Raw genomic sequence first — 15,142 nt, 5'->3', positions numbered from 1 at the left:
TAGGTCACATTGTGGCCAACCACTGGACCAGAAATGGGAAGTGACTAGATTTATGTAGCAATTGGAAATGTCATCACAGATCCTCGGGTTTCTGTCAAGTCTTTCCTCCCCTCCCCCTAGCCCACCCTTCTGGCTTCCTCACTTACCCCCTGTGCACCCAGTTGGATTTTCTTGGCACACATCCCCACAGTAAAACAGGCTCATTAAATTTCTATGTGAGCATGAACATACTGCCGAGTTGTTGAGTAGAGCCCTGGCCCTGCTGGGGGCAGGAGCGAAACTGTGCCTGGGGGTTCCCTTTGCCATTCATCATAGTTCATGGCTGAGAAATGTCCATTGCCGCGTTACTATAGAGCTTAAGCCTGCCCCGTGCTTTGCTGTGTGGACACAGTGCTGTTGTTTGGGGATGAATATTGAATAGAAGTGAAGGTGGTCACAGCAGCCTTCGAGATTGGGGCAGGAAGAGAGCGATGAGGCAAATCATCTAGGCCTGGACCACCAAGGTGCTAAGAAACCACATGAGGCCTCTGTGGACTCCCAACACCAGACACAGTAAGGAATCAAGTATGGGAAGCTTGAGTGCTATTGCTTATCTTCTCTTTCAGCCCTCTTCTTCCTTCTTTCTTTTCTGCAGAAAGAACAATGGCCCGAAGGTCAATAGTCCACAAATGTTGGACTTCACATTTCAAACAAGGGGGTTAGGCTCGTGGCTCCCAACTCCCTTCTGTTCACTGAACCTTTGTCATGAATTCTCTCCTGCTACTGCCCATCACAGGTCGAGCCTCTCCTTCCTCCCCCCTCCCCGGCACATCCCTCTGTATTCCTTACAACTTTAAATTATTTAGAATGTGACACCCTTTCTTTGTTCCCCAGTAGGGAGCAGCCCTGGGGCCTGCCCAGTGTCTGTAGCACTCAGCCCAAGGGAGGGAGGGAGGGAGTCTCTACCATCTGCAGGCTGTCCTGGGCTGCCACCATTTCCCACCGAGTAGGGAGCTGTAAAACTTGTGGCTTACACAACCCAGTTAGCATTCTCCAGCTAATCTACAATCTGGGCTTTGAAGATCACAAGAAAGCAAAGGTCACGACCCAGAGATCAAAGTGACAGAAGCCCACAGAGTAATTGCCGGTTACCCTCTGTAGAGGGCCTTGGACTGTCCTGTGGGTGTATTGTTTGCACAGAGACTTCAAACATGCTGCCGGTGAACTGTGAGGGAAATCAGCTGGCCTTTGCCAGTTGTCAGGCATTCATTAATGCTGTAGGTGAGCTCACCTCGGCTCATTAGAGTGAGATCATTGTCATCTCTCTGAGCATCTGGAGCTATTCCACTCACAGTGTTTGTTCATTACTTCTTGGTCTTTATTGGCTTTTTCTCACCACCCTATACCTGGAGGCATGGGGGGAGGTGGTTATATAAGGAAATTGGTGTAACAAGATGGGATAGTATGAATGTATTTATTGTAAATCAATTCTGAGTCATGTAGACTTTAAGCAAGGTAAGGTTCAAAGGAGGCTTGCATGTCATTTGGCCCAACCCTCCATGGTGCAGATAGGGAAACCGAGGCTCCGGAAGGCCACAGAAACAGAACCAAGATCACCCAGCAAAATAAGCTCACTGCCTGGGCTCTTTCCTGTGCCCTGTTGGCCCCAAGTTTCTCATTATGAAGGTCTTCCCTCCTTTTAATTTTCTCCCCCTTTCAAAAGCCTTGGTCTTTCAAATAAGCAGCATATAAGCCATTGCTAACACTTTTTCTTTTATTAATGAGACATATTTAGCAGCTGATCAGTGCTTTTGATCAGAAGGAGATAGCCTGTGTTACTAAATGGAGTGGATGTCATTAAGACAGCAGCAAAGAAGTGCCACATTTTGCTAGCATCCTTGCCCAGTTCTGTTGTGCTTTGTGAAGGGTTAGAAACAGTTGTTGGGTCCCCTGTGGCTGCCTTTTGGAGCCCAGGTTGTGCATTTGTAGCTTCTGCTCTGTCTCCCAATTCACTGTGCAAGGGGAAGTGTAGGATGCCCTAAGTGGGAAAAAAATAGAACATGTGCCCAGGAACCCCAAGCCTGGCCCCTGTAAGAGCTAGAAGCTTAGAGCTGGGTGTGGTGACACATACCTGTAATCCCAGAGACTGGGGAGGCTGGGCCAGAAAGATTATGAGTTGGAGGCCAGCCTCAGCAACTTAGCAAGACCCTCAGCAACATGGAGAGACCCTGTCTTAAAATTTAAAAACAATTTTTAAAAGGGCTGGGAATGTAGTCCAGTGAATTCAATTCTCAATACCAGAGGGAAAACAAACAAATAAAAAAAACACCTGGAAATTTGGTATTTCTTGAATAGAATGTCAGAGAAAGAAACATGGTGGCCATCCCCACTCAATACTGCAGATACTGGAGACCCATCACGGTTTTTCTGTGACTATACTCTCTTCCTGGGGTAGTAAGTTGTGGTAGGAGGAAAGATCATCTCTCTCTCTCTTTGAGGTCTACATGAAAAATGCCAGAGCACTGGGATTGGAGCAGAAAAAAAAAAAGTTGATTTTTGGTGCAAAACAAAGAGAAACAAAAAGCTTTCCAGATGTATCTTTTCTCCCCATTCCAATCTTCCTCTCTCCTTAGAGGAGTCCTTTAAAAAAATGGAATATTCTTCATGAAAAGAGAGAGTACCTGGAAAGCTCTGGGTGCTGGTCTCTCACTTTTGAGAAATCTCTTTTCAGACAGAGACATATGGGTGTTTAAACACCTTCCCAGGGCCCCCTGCTCTCCTTTTGATAACCTCACCTTCCATATCACAGCCAGGAGTGGCTCCAACTCCCACTACCCCAGCCCTAGGGGCTTCCCCCCAGCCACCTTGAGAAGGTCAGGAAAATTGGAGTCGCCCTCTGGAGCTCTGGACGTGAGACTTGGAACTTAGACGGATCTCTTTTCATTAAGCAGTGCCCCGGCTTAACAAGCAGTTTTATAAATCTGAAGCTGTCTCCGGGTGTCGCAGGATTTATAGACGGAGGTTTCTGCCATAAAGTGGTTTATGATGGCTGCCTTCTGTGTTATTAGTAGCTGTCTCTTCCTTCAACCATTGCTGTTTGATAATAGCCTTAAAACACCCAGAATTACTTACCTGCAAGCCCCATTCCCGATAGCCCCTGTTGACAGTCTGAATAAGTTTACTGCCCTTTTGTTGTACTTTACCTTCAAAACAAACTGATTGAACCATCAATAGCTCTCGGAAGCTGACAGAGGGACGTCATCTGGACTAGCCCTTGTGATTGCAGGTTATCTGGGGGAGTTAACCTTCCCGCATTGTTAACTGAAATGTTTTATGTACTATGCAACTTTAGGATACGGCTGTGATAACCCCAGTAACTAAGTAATACATCACAGTAAAGAGATTTTGGTGCAACAAATAACCCTGGATTAAATTTACAAGGGTTGAATTGATATTGTAAAAGCCTTCATTCTGTGGCTTCGGGAATCCTCTCTTGTATTTTTATGGCAAACTTGTATTACACTCAGGATTGAAGCTGCGCCTTTTGACACCCTGTCATGACCCAGAACAAAGGGAAATAGATCTCCCAAGATCAGGATGGGACAGGCAGGCAGGAAGCCCACTGACTTATCACTTGGCAATAATGTGTGGAGCCAGAGCTGAGCCATCATGGGGCAGGAGGAGGTGGTAGACCAGGCCACTGTCTGAGCTGTGCGAACCACAGACACTGGGCCAGGGTGGATTGCTAGCAGGACCTGGGAAGGAGACCGCGGGCCGTCTCACCATGCTCATAATTCCCATGCTGTTATTTTCACGAGGACATTGGTGCTCAGCAGGACAGCAGCAGCAGCATCACCTGGGAACTTATTAGAAACATAAATTCCAGGCCCCACTCCAAACCTCCTTGAATCAGAAACTCTGGGGATGGGGTGCAGCAACGTGTGTTTTAACAAGCCTCCGGGGGCTGCTGATGCCTGCTCAAAGTCGAGAACTGCTGTGCTAGAACATAAGCTCATTGAGAGCAGAAACCTTCTGTTGTGTTCATCACATTTTTTTTTCCTCAGCAGCTCCTGGCAGGTGGTAGCTGCTCTATAATTATTTGTTGACTGTGTGAGTGAATGGAAGAAGGCACCTCTAGCAGAGGCACTTTGCACCCTGGGCTGAGCCTCACACCCCACTCTTGGCAGTGAGTCTCCCCAGTGTCCCCAGACCTCTCTGAGCAGCGACCCCCTGGAAGCCCAGTCTGGCCCCACGAGGTGGGAGTCCACTCACCCTGAGCTCCGGGGGTGACTGGCAGCCTGCGACATGGGCTGTCTCTTCGCTTGTATGAGAAGAGCACTCAGAAAACAGCAGCTCTTTGTCATCTAAAATTTCTAACTAGCTTAAAAGCCAGCACCTCTCTCTGTCTTTCTCCTTTGATTTCAGGGCTGTGATCCAAAGTGAGGCGAAATGACAATGTGCGGTCTGTTGTCATCGAGGTTCCTGCCAGCCCCGTGAAGGCATCTTTCACTCCATCATTAAACATTGGCTGATTTTCTAATACTGATGTTTTCTTCACCTGAATATTCATCTTTTCCCACCCTACACTTAGTGGGTGTCTTTACTCCTTGGAGCGTCACTCCTGACATATTGTTGCTGTCTGTACATGTCTTTATTTGAAAGACTCTGTTGTCATCGAGACTTTGCCGCTACAAGCAGAAGATGGAAGTTTTCTCTGACAGTGTGAGGCCGGTGGGGATTCTACTGAGGAAGAGAGAGGACATTGGGGCCCTTGGGCATACTTTTCTGATTTTGGAGGCGGTTAGGGGGGCATTTGGAGAGAGAGAGGCTTAGGGAGAGACAGGAAAGGGGGTGATAGATGGAGGCCAGGGAGAAAGCAGGAAGGAGGGAGTCCAGGCCCTCAGGCTTTGGGGTGGACAGTGCGCCAGAGGAAAAGCCTCCCCAAAGAAGTTTTGCGCTGTTCTGACTTGGACAATGAGGAACATGAAGGCTGTCACTGGAGGCTTTTAAACTGTTATCTCTGGCTTTTGAGTGATCCCTCGGGTCTTTAATCTGGACAAATATATGAAGGGCACTTGGAGATAGGATCACCTTGAGAAGGTGGGCAGTGACTCTGGGAACCCCAGGCTCATTGCATACCCCAGGCAACTCTGCTTCCAAAAGGCTAAGTGCTTGTGGATTTGGTTCTTTGAAGTCTGTTTGAGATTTTCTGTCCCTTCTTTCCCCCTTAGATTTCAGTTATTCAGAGAATATTGCAGGCCTCTTTGTCTCCCATAACTGCTCTGGTTATACCCTCTGGCACTTAGCTACATTGATTTCTCATTTCTCTGTATGAATTTATCTTCCCCATTACACTAAAAACCTCTTTGATAGGGGGAACCATATCATTATCTCCTCCTTATCGCTAGCACCTGGCACATAGTAGATGCTCAAGAAATATATGGAAACTAGGATGAAGGGTTATGTTAATGAATCTGTTCAAATGTGAGTTTTTAAGAGATGGTGAGGGTAAACAAAGAAATTTGTCCCTGCCTTCAAGAAGCTTATAGTTTGGGTAAGGACATCAATGAACACCAAGAAAATAAGAAGTATGGTATTGACAGTGTATTCTAGGAAAGCTGAGGGAGAAGAAAGGGATGTGGGCTAGAGGTGAAGAAGTAACTTTTGTGGAGGTTGTAGCTTGATGATGGGTGAGTACTGAGGTGGTTGGTGCAGAAAGGAAGTGACAGATTCCTTTGGAGCTAATCCATTGCTCTTGACTTGGCTACTCACCTCTTCTACTTAAGCAGGATAGAGTCTAAACATTTGCTTGTTTGATTGATGGAGCATGGGAACTTGATGGAAAGCATCTGGTTTGGTAACTCATTGATGTGGGAAAAGTATAGACAGGTGTCTAGATTCTATCTTCTTGTAAACTCCCTACCTATATCACTTAAGGAGAGTTCATCACCCACATTGCCACTGGCTTATTCCTGCAGTCCATAATGAATACCAAAGCATCTTTGCAAAGGGAAGAGAGGCCACCAAGCAGTTGTTGGGCTATTAATATCCTCTTTAAAGCAACTCTCCTTGCTTCTCCTTGATAATCTTCATAGTGCCAGTGTGGCTATAACCCAGTGATGATGAGAGCAAATGTCCTCAGGATCCCTGTCTGTGTCCTTGAGGAAGCATTTCTCATCTGCACCTGTTCCTTACTTTTCCCATGGCTGTCCTGGTTATTACATTCTTGTTGATTGTCTGGATGGAAAATAAAGGTCTTGTGTCTGAGCTCCACATTTAAGACATGTTATCGTCTCAGAGATGAGACTGATGCAGAGGACTCTCAGGAAAGGTGGTGACATAAATGGTACAATCAAGGTGTAGCTTGATTTTACTGGGAGCTCCCTGTGCAGCAAGCAGCTGGGTTCACTTTCCAGAATGAAAGAAAGGGAGTATATTGATAAGGTCCTAATGGCTGATTCAGGTAAGGGGCATGTGTCTACCTTCAAGTGAAGTACAGTCATTACTGTGTGTCTCTTAAATTGTCTTGTTTCTAAGATAGAACTATTTGAATGATTGTTCATACTTTGTGAAAGATGAGAGGTGATTTAGCAGCTGAGATCTAAATCGCTGAAGACATACTGGTAGATTCCTAAGGCTGGTTCTGGTTCTAATTGCCTGGTTCTGGAGTCTTAGCCCCCTCCCTTCCTGAGTCCTTTCTGACTCTTCTCTTCCAGATGCTTTGTTCTGCACAAGCTGCCTAACTTGAAGTTTCTGGATGCCCGGAAAGTAACCAGACAAGAAAGAAAAGAGGCATTGGTCAGAGGGGCCTTCATGAAGGTGGTGAAGCCCAAGGTGAGCTACCTACTCACTGTTCTTCATGAGGGATTTATATATCAGGGCACTGGTCACCCTCCAGAGCATGGAATAACATCCTCCTGTGGAGTTTAGAATACAGGCTGGATCTCACACCAGGGATTCATCCATCCATGTACTTTGGGCCAAATGTGAAATGGCGTTGGATATACATTGGGTCTCCCTGAGATCCAGTGTAAAGGGGCCTTATTTATAAAATGATCTCAACTAATAAAGCAGTACCATATGCAGCTCAGAGGGAAATCTGAGGGTGCATTTTAGGCCACCTTCCAAAGTTTCCATAGTAGGGCCTCTATAGGTCTGGAGCTAAGAAAGAAGGAAGCATTGGAATTTGCCTATTTCTGGGGTGGGAAGGATCCCTACGATCCTCCAGAGCAAGTTCTTCTTTCTTGCAGCCAAAGGGGAGCTAGCAATGAGTGATCTCCTTCCATGACAGGGGCGAACTCTGCAGCTCCTGAGAAACTGTTAGCACAGAAGGTGATGCTTTCTGATGACATGTCCTGGGGCTGGCGTGGGCTCACCATGTGTAGCTCTCCAGAGGTCATCAGATGGAGTTTGCTGACCTTTCCTTTACCCGCTGAGTCTGTAGGGAGGCCATGTACGTGACATCCTAATGGCTGTTTCTATGAGGCAGGGGAGATTAGGCTTGGGGTTTTGGGTTCAGACACATGGATATTTTCTTGAAGGCATGTACAATGATCTCTTTTGGAAGAGTTTGGGTCCTTTCATGAAAACAGAGTCTGGGGAATGGACACAATGACCTCTGATGACCCATTTGGAGAACCATCAACACCCTGGAGCTCTATGGAGCTATATAGTCACCTCCCATGAGATTGTAGTTTGTGTGTTGAAAACACCAGCACAGAAACCCTAGAGGTCTAGTTTGTCCTCACTTATTGACTTATGGCCCTCCGTACATGTCTTGCAAGTGATTAAGGGGGAGAAAGAAAAAACAAACAAAACCCAACCAGAGCAGAATAACGAAACCTCTTCCATCACGTTGCTCAGTTGGCAGCAGACCTCAGGCCACTTTCCTTCCCTGAATCCATGAGGTGCAACTGATTTCCCGTTATGCTGAATAAAATTGCTAACAGTTGTGGAAATATATGATACGGAGGGTATAATACTGGCAGATAAATGTATTGTTACCTGTTTCAGCATGTGGGAAATTAATCGAGTGATTCATTTCATAGCTATTAAAGTGTTAACAGTTCTCCTTATTGAGGCACAGATTTGACATATTGCCCATGACTGCCTTTAGTTATTCCAGCTTTTGTAATTTTGTCCAAATGAAAGAATTTATTTCTTGGCCTCCTTCCTTCCCTCTCTCTCTCCCTCCCTTCTTTCTTTCCTTCCTTCCTTTCTTCCTTCCATGAAAATATTCCACAGATAGCTGACTCCAGCGAAGTACAGCACATGAACTCTTTGTAATATTTTGGGTCCTAACCTGCCTGCCCTACATTTCCCACTTTCATGTGCACACCATACAGAGGAGACCAGGATTTCTCCTGCTGTCATTTGCCTTTGGCGTGGGAAGCTCTACATTATCATTGGAAATCCGAGGAGTAATAAATGGAGCATCCACTGTGCTTGAATGGGGTGTTCAGTGTGTGCCTACCCTGTTCCAGGGATCTTTGTCTATAGGTTTGTGGAACTTCACGTAACCCTGTTAAGGTAGGAGAGAGGGGCCATTTGCTCCCTCTTACAGATGAGGGAACTCAGGCCCAGAGAAGTTCGCCGGGCTTCCCCAGGTCACCTGGCTAGGAATTGCTAGCCCTGAAGTTGACCTGTCTCGCTGTTTTCTTACCCCGAGCAGTGAGCTAAACATTTCCCCCTGGGGATCTCTTTGTTCAAACAAAACTTCACAGGAAGGCCTAAATGAAGAAAAGAGATAAAAGTAGGACTTTTTTTCTTCTGTAAAATAGGGGTGGAGGGAATTGGAATCCTCTCCTGCCTTTGAGAGTGACTGGGAATGGTTTCTTCAAATCTGGCTTTAGCTATTTCTCAGAGGCATTAGCAGCTTCAGTGTTCCCAATTAGTTTCTAATCAATTATAGAATTGGCTCATGTTTGTGTGATTGACCCTAAAATCCTTACTAAACTTCAAAAATGCCAGTTAATTGTTTGAGGAGAGAGACAAAAATCTACGTGTGGAGACCTCTGGTTCCCTTTTTGTAGTGTCATATGACTTCCAAACCAGAGAGGACTTTAGAAATCACTCAGCTGACTTTCTCATTTCGTGGATGTGGGACCTGGGACAGGAAGCAGCGATGGGAGCAGGCCCTACAGTCCTGAAGAGGCACCTCTGGGACCAGACCCGGGGTCTTGGGCTTCTGGTTAGGTGTTCTATTTCCACCATGCCCCTTAGAGAGCACAAGTGGATTCAGTGTTAGTGGTTTTGCATCACACTGCATGCCTCTTGAGTGACAGGCGATTCCCTGTTGTTTTCAGAGATCCACAGTGAGAGAAAGAGCTCCTTGCTGAATTAATAAATTGCCTGAAAAAGGCTGGTCCTCACCTCTTCACAGTGTGTTCTCTCTGTTCCTAGGCACGTGTGTATAGCCACAGTCTGTCTCTGTGCACATATGCATATGTATGCTCAGGGAGGCATGTGTACACCCAGAGTCGGCTTCTAAGAGAAGAACAATTTCCTCCCTGTGAATTGCAGAGGCTGTGCAGAGCACACGTGGCAAAGACCTATTTTTCTTAAAGGAATCTGAATCTCAAGTTGGCTCTGTCCTTTCGGAGATGGCAGCGGCCTGTTGTGCTTATTCAGCAGAATGTGCTGATGGATGATCAAGGGGGCCGTGATTTGGGGAGCTGTTTTCATTTTATTCCTGACATAAAGTATTTGGGAGAATGGAAAATGCCTCTCCAGTTGCAACCCTTGCCTCGGAGGTAGGGAACGGCAGGCTGGGTGTTCTCGGCTGACGCAAATGCAAAATCAGCCAGGAACTAATGAACCCCCGTGTCACCAAGGTTTGATTGGGTACCTGGCAGGCCCTGGCACTTGGGAGCAAGGACTCTCTTCTTCTCTCTCCCGATGACACGGTTCTTCCTTCATCGCTGCCTTTTGGCTTTTGTTGTATTTTTGTTGTTGTTCTACAGAAAGGTGTTGTCATTCATTAGGAAGTGATGGGTAATGTGACAGCAGGCTCTCCCACAGTCTCACGCAGGCACATGTGTGTGATTAGTTAATGGACCTGCAACATCTAAGAGTTGCTCATTTTCCAGAATTTTAAAGAAATTATATCTTGTTAAATATTGATCATTGAATTGTACCATTGTCAACACAGAGAGCATCCGGCTGGATACAGAGAAGTGTGAGGCCCCCCCCCCCGAAAGACTTCTGTAATGACCAGACCATGACCCCACCCTGGCTGCACTGGGAAACCTAGATCAAAGGAGTGCAGAGGCCCGTCCAGGAGGGCATGGGCGGCAGGCACACCAGCCCTGCACATCAGAGAGACAGCTCAAAAATCCGACAGTCAGAATTGCTTAATTATGTCCTGGCTTTGTAATTATTCATCCCTGTTCTGGCAAAGAGCACAGTTGTCATTTCTTTGACATAATTATTTAAAGCGGAGCCCTCTTGTTTACAGGCATGTATACAAAGTTGGCTACCAACTGTTTAATCTTCAGAACCTTAGAGAAACAGTGGGGAGAACAGCTATGGGGGCAGCTGGCCTGAATATCACAACCTATGTTAGAAAGTGACTGTCATGTGTGCTTTTGCTTGTCTTTGTGGCCATTCTCCTATATAAGAGAATGTAAGGTGTGAAAACAGATATGTTTGGGAGTGTTGATGTGTCCTTGAAAATATGTTCCTTTGTGTGGGCATGCCTGGGTTCTCCATCATGTGTGGATTAGTATATTTGGGTAGCTTTGCATAGATTGTGTATTTGTGTGTATTTCTTTGGGTATTTGAAAGGGTGGAGTATTTGTGTGTGTGTGTGTGTGTGTGTGTGAGAGAGAGAGAGAGAGAGAAAGAAAGAGAGAGAGAGAGAGAACGACCGCTAGCTAGAGGGGGAGAGTGAGGCAAAGTGAAGAAAGCAGAGGGAGAAAGAGGATATGCTAAAGGAATATGCTTCAGAGTGATGTGCACCTCCTGGAAATCTTTTACTCTCATCCTTAAATGAACCAAAAGTTGAAAGTTATTTGCATTCAAGATTACCTGTTCCTGTGACTACACTGCACCATCCTGTGCTTGATTCTTAGTGTAAGATCCTAATTCCCTTTCTTCCGTCTGTGTCTGTGTTTTGGGGTGTCCATGAAAAAGGCAACCGAGGAGGCTGACAGGGAGTGGAATCACAGGGGAGCCAGCTCTTTGATGGGGTGAGGAAGCCACTCACCCATTGGGATGCTAGCCCCATGAAGGCAGGAACTGGGCCCCATTCCCTCATTTCCGGTGCCTGGCCTGTAGCAGAGGCATAGTCAGTATTCACCAAAAGAACGAACTGTGAATGACAGAGCACTTTGGGAGATCCATCATGAAAGCTTGTACAGATTCTGAATTGCATATTTGTTTTTTCAGAGGATTTACCTGGAGATTATTTATGATGGGAAATTCTACGGCTGTCATGATCCCTATGACTTGGCCCTGCCATTGGGGAACAGTTCTGTCAAGGCAAAGGCATGATCTGAAGTTGCCATTCCCCATCACAGGGGCCATTCCCCAAGTCTTCCTCCCCTCAGAACTCAACTGTTCACAGTAGGGCTTTGAAACATAACAAATACCTTTTCTCAGAAAATGTGATGGGACCCCTACAAGTCTGTGTATAGTTAAAATGAGGTTTTTCCTATCTTAGCTGCAACTGTGCTTCGTCTGTATTCTGAAGAAGCACTACTTAGTGGCTTGATTCACTTGGATTTTTTAATACCTACTCTAACACTTTCCTAAGTGCTACTTTTTCCTAAACTGCAGTGTGAATGTCTTTGATATTTTGTTACCCCCATCCAGTCCAATTGCAAGCACATGAAAGGTTATCAGAAACTGCTTCTAGATTTATTACAATTACTAACCTTTACTCTATTTTTTACATAAAGCCAGGGCCTGCCCATAAATAAACATTGTAAACTGCAAGCACATGCCCATGCAGTTGAAGAGGCAATTAGCCCATCTATGTTCAAAGTTCTCTACAGTGCCAACATGCAGAAAGAAACTAAGAATGTTGATTATTTTTCTGGATATTTCTAACTACCTGAATATGTTAGTGTTTTATGATTCTCTTCTGTTTTTGCACAGATGTTTCTTATCTAGAGACACCTTCAGATTCCATATTCAGTCACTGTGTAGTAAATTTTGAAGCACAGAAATTTTTAACTAATTTCTTTTTTGGCGGGTGGGGGAAATACTTAGGCGGCATGTTTAGAAACACTCCAGAAGCCAGACATTTGCAGTTTGTTTGTTTGTCATCCCTTACTTCTGACTTCACAGTTTGTCACATTCATTTGAGGGGGAATCACTTAGGATTTTGTATTGCTCTATTTTGAACACCAAGACATCCGTTGTGTACAGTAAGTGCTTTCAGAGTATATCCATTGGAAGCAATTCCTGTAGCCTTGTATTTGAGCAGCAACCCTCTGAAATCAAGGTTGGACTGTCAGGAACGCCACGGCTCCAGTGTCCTGGCAAAGCCCTAGAGATGGAGCACTGAAATCCACAACAGAGGGAGGGAAAGTGGCACGGACTGTAGGTGCTTCTGAGAGCCACTCCCAGAAGTCTCTGGGGCCTCACCAGGTGCTGAGCATAGAGTGGACACCACTCTCAGTGAAGTCCAGTGCCTGGGAAGATGCTGTAAGTTTCCAAGGCAGCCATTAACCTTCACGGCACCGCATAGCCCAGCTCCATGCTATTCCCCTTTATGTTCTCGGAAGTGTTTGCTTCTCTCTGAAGATATTTGGACAGACCTGTTGTCAAGAGGGTCATGGACGTTAGTGGCCCTTTTTAAGCATGGGGAATGATTTAAGAGTCCATGCAGCTGCTGGAACCCCCAAATTGGGAAACGTGTGGTAGACAGTATTACTAGCCTAAAATTGTTTCTTTCCCTCTGTCCTTACTGTGGCTTCTGCTGTAAGAGAGGAGTATACTTTCCTGTCCCATTGACCTTGGCCTTGGTCATGGCCGTGTGATGCTTTTGGTCAATAGGACATGAGTGGAAGTGACAGCATGCCAATTCTGGGCCAAGACTTTGTGGAGCACCATGTGTTTCTACTCTCCGCTCTCACACATCTGACATTTGCTATGAACACAGCATGAGAGACACATTGACCAGACCCAAACCTGACTTCATGCCTGAAGCCAAACCATTAGGGCCAACCACCATTCTCTACACAAGGAAGAAATGCTTGTGCTGAATCACTAGGATTTTGAATCCAGTGTTGCTGCAGAAACCTGACCATTCTATTAACTGGCCATCCTAGCAATATATCTGCCTTCTGATGGTTCCCTGGCCACCTGAATCAGGGCTTTTCTCTATACAAAACTTGGGGTTCAGTGAGGCTGATGGTGGTAGTCAGTGTTGGTGCCACAGCCTCAATTCCCATAGGCTTTCTGGATGTTTAATTAAGATAGCAAGTCCAGCCGAACAGTCATCTGGCTGCCTAGTGGTACATTATTAGGTGCATAGAAATATTCCTGATGTTAGTTAGAATATCCAGCATACACCAAGTGTTCACTAAATATTGTACCAACAACCTAACCATTTTGTCTCAGAGTTTCTCCCTTACCTTAAATCTATAAATGAGGAAACAGATGATCTGGATTTGAATGAAAGTCTGGGCACTTCTGTGATTGGGTTCCTGGGTATTGGGCAGAGGGAGCAGCTCTGCTCTGAGTAGAGAAAGTGCCTCTTTGGCACTTTGGGACTCTGTGCAATACCAGTTGCTGGTCTGAGAGCTGAGGGGAGAGGAAAGCCAATGGTGCCAGAGATCCAGTAGTGACTCTCCTGGCAATGAGGCCATGACATTCCAAAGTGTCCTTTGATATGTTCTTACCCCAAAGATCCTTTCCCCCATGGGATCAGTGATCTTTGTTTTAAGGAGTGAATTTAAGGCTCCTAAACTGGGCCGTGAAATGTCCTCCATTGTGTGATTGCTGGTAATGACTGAGATGGAGCCTTAATAGCCGATTATGTCTGTAATCTGCACATTACCAGCTTGATGTTTTTTTGATCCACTTCGGAAGAGGGTTTTTGGCATTTTGCTTTTGCAATTTAGGTTCTTATCTTCTTATTTTAAAAATTTGAGATTGAAAGGAAAGAGGAAAAGAAAATTAAGATGCTTTGTTAAGAAACTCTTGGAGAGTCTAGTTGAAGTGCTGATTTGAGGTTTTTCACATTTAAAACTAATGTGGCTCTGGGTTCTGTGTGCAACTTTGGGGCTTGGCAGTGAGCTGCTCTCCAGTGGCAGGTGTGTTGGTTAACTTGAGCACCACCTTATCCTTAAGAAGGTTTTCTCCACTGACTACCCCATCCCCATGATTCCAGGTCAGAGATGAGAAGTGGGTTGGAAATGCAGGAGCAACTTGCCTATGAACAGAGAAAAAAGACTGGTGACTGACTTATACTAGCAAAAGGAAGATCATGGTGGCATTGGTGTTCCCGCTCCTCAGGTGCACCAGGGTCTTGTCATCTCTACTTCTGAACTCTGCAACTTCCTGGATTGTTGCTGTTTTAGAAAGCCCTCATCCCCTAGCCTATGGAAACATCTCATTGTAGGAACTGAATCTTTGGGCAGTCAGGCATCCCAGATGGCAAGGAAGCCTGTAGTATTGACAGGGCAGTAGTCAACCACACAGCTGCCAGGCCACTGGGGAAAAAATCGTGAGCATCATTCTGCAGCAAACATTGATTACACGTGAATGTCGTTTGTAAGTGCATGGCGAAGAAAAAAGGAGAACTTGAGAACCGCACGATCCCATTTTCTATTCTGGATTTCTGATTGTTTCCAAACTGCCTGTTATTAACAGACAAAAACGGCAAACTTTAAACAGAATATATAGAAGAAAACTCGTATGAGATTAGTGATGAAATGGATGTTCTAAGACTTAACATTTACTTTTGTTGTTAAACCCAAAAGCAAAGTCAGTGGATAGGGTAAAGTAGTAAGATAACGTCAAGTTTATCCAACTTGAAGAGAGTTTAAAGTCTTCACACAGTTGGGAATAAAAAGTTGACACACGTGGCCAGTATGCAGTAGGAGCTCAAACAGTGGCACTTCCTTTTTCAAACAGTAGGCCCATTGAGGGAGCAGATAGTCAGAAGAAGAAAGCTTCTTCTCATTTAAAAAAGTAATCTCTACCCTTAAAG

General features: G+C 45.4%; 1 protein-coding gene across 3 annotated transcripts in view; it reads left to right on the top strand.

The window, feature by feature from the left end:
- Lrmda (leucine rich melanocyte differentiation associated) overlaps nt 1-15,142 on the top strand; it is a 621,294-nt gene that overhangs the window by 184,553 nt on the left and 421,599 nt on the right. For all 3 annotated transcript variants that reach the window (XM_048801877.1, XM_048801879.1, XM_048801880.1), the window contains exon 4: nt 6,696-6,813. In XM_048801877.1, the coding sequence (XP_048657834.1) occupies nt 6,696-6,813 (118 nt within the window). The remainder of the gene's footprint in view (nt 1-6,695; nt 6,814-15,142) is intronic.

This window comes from Marmota marmota, unplaced genomic scaffold, assembly GCF_001458135.2.
Source record: "Marmota marmota marmota unplaced genomic scaffold, marMar, whole genome shotgun sequence".
Lineage (NCBI taxonomy): Eukaryota > Metazoa > Chordata > Mammalia > Rodentia > Sciuridae > Marmota > Marmota marmota.
Note: the sequence above shows the minus strand (reverse complement) of the source record. Positions and strands in the feature narration are given on the sequence as shown.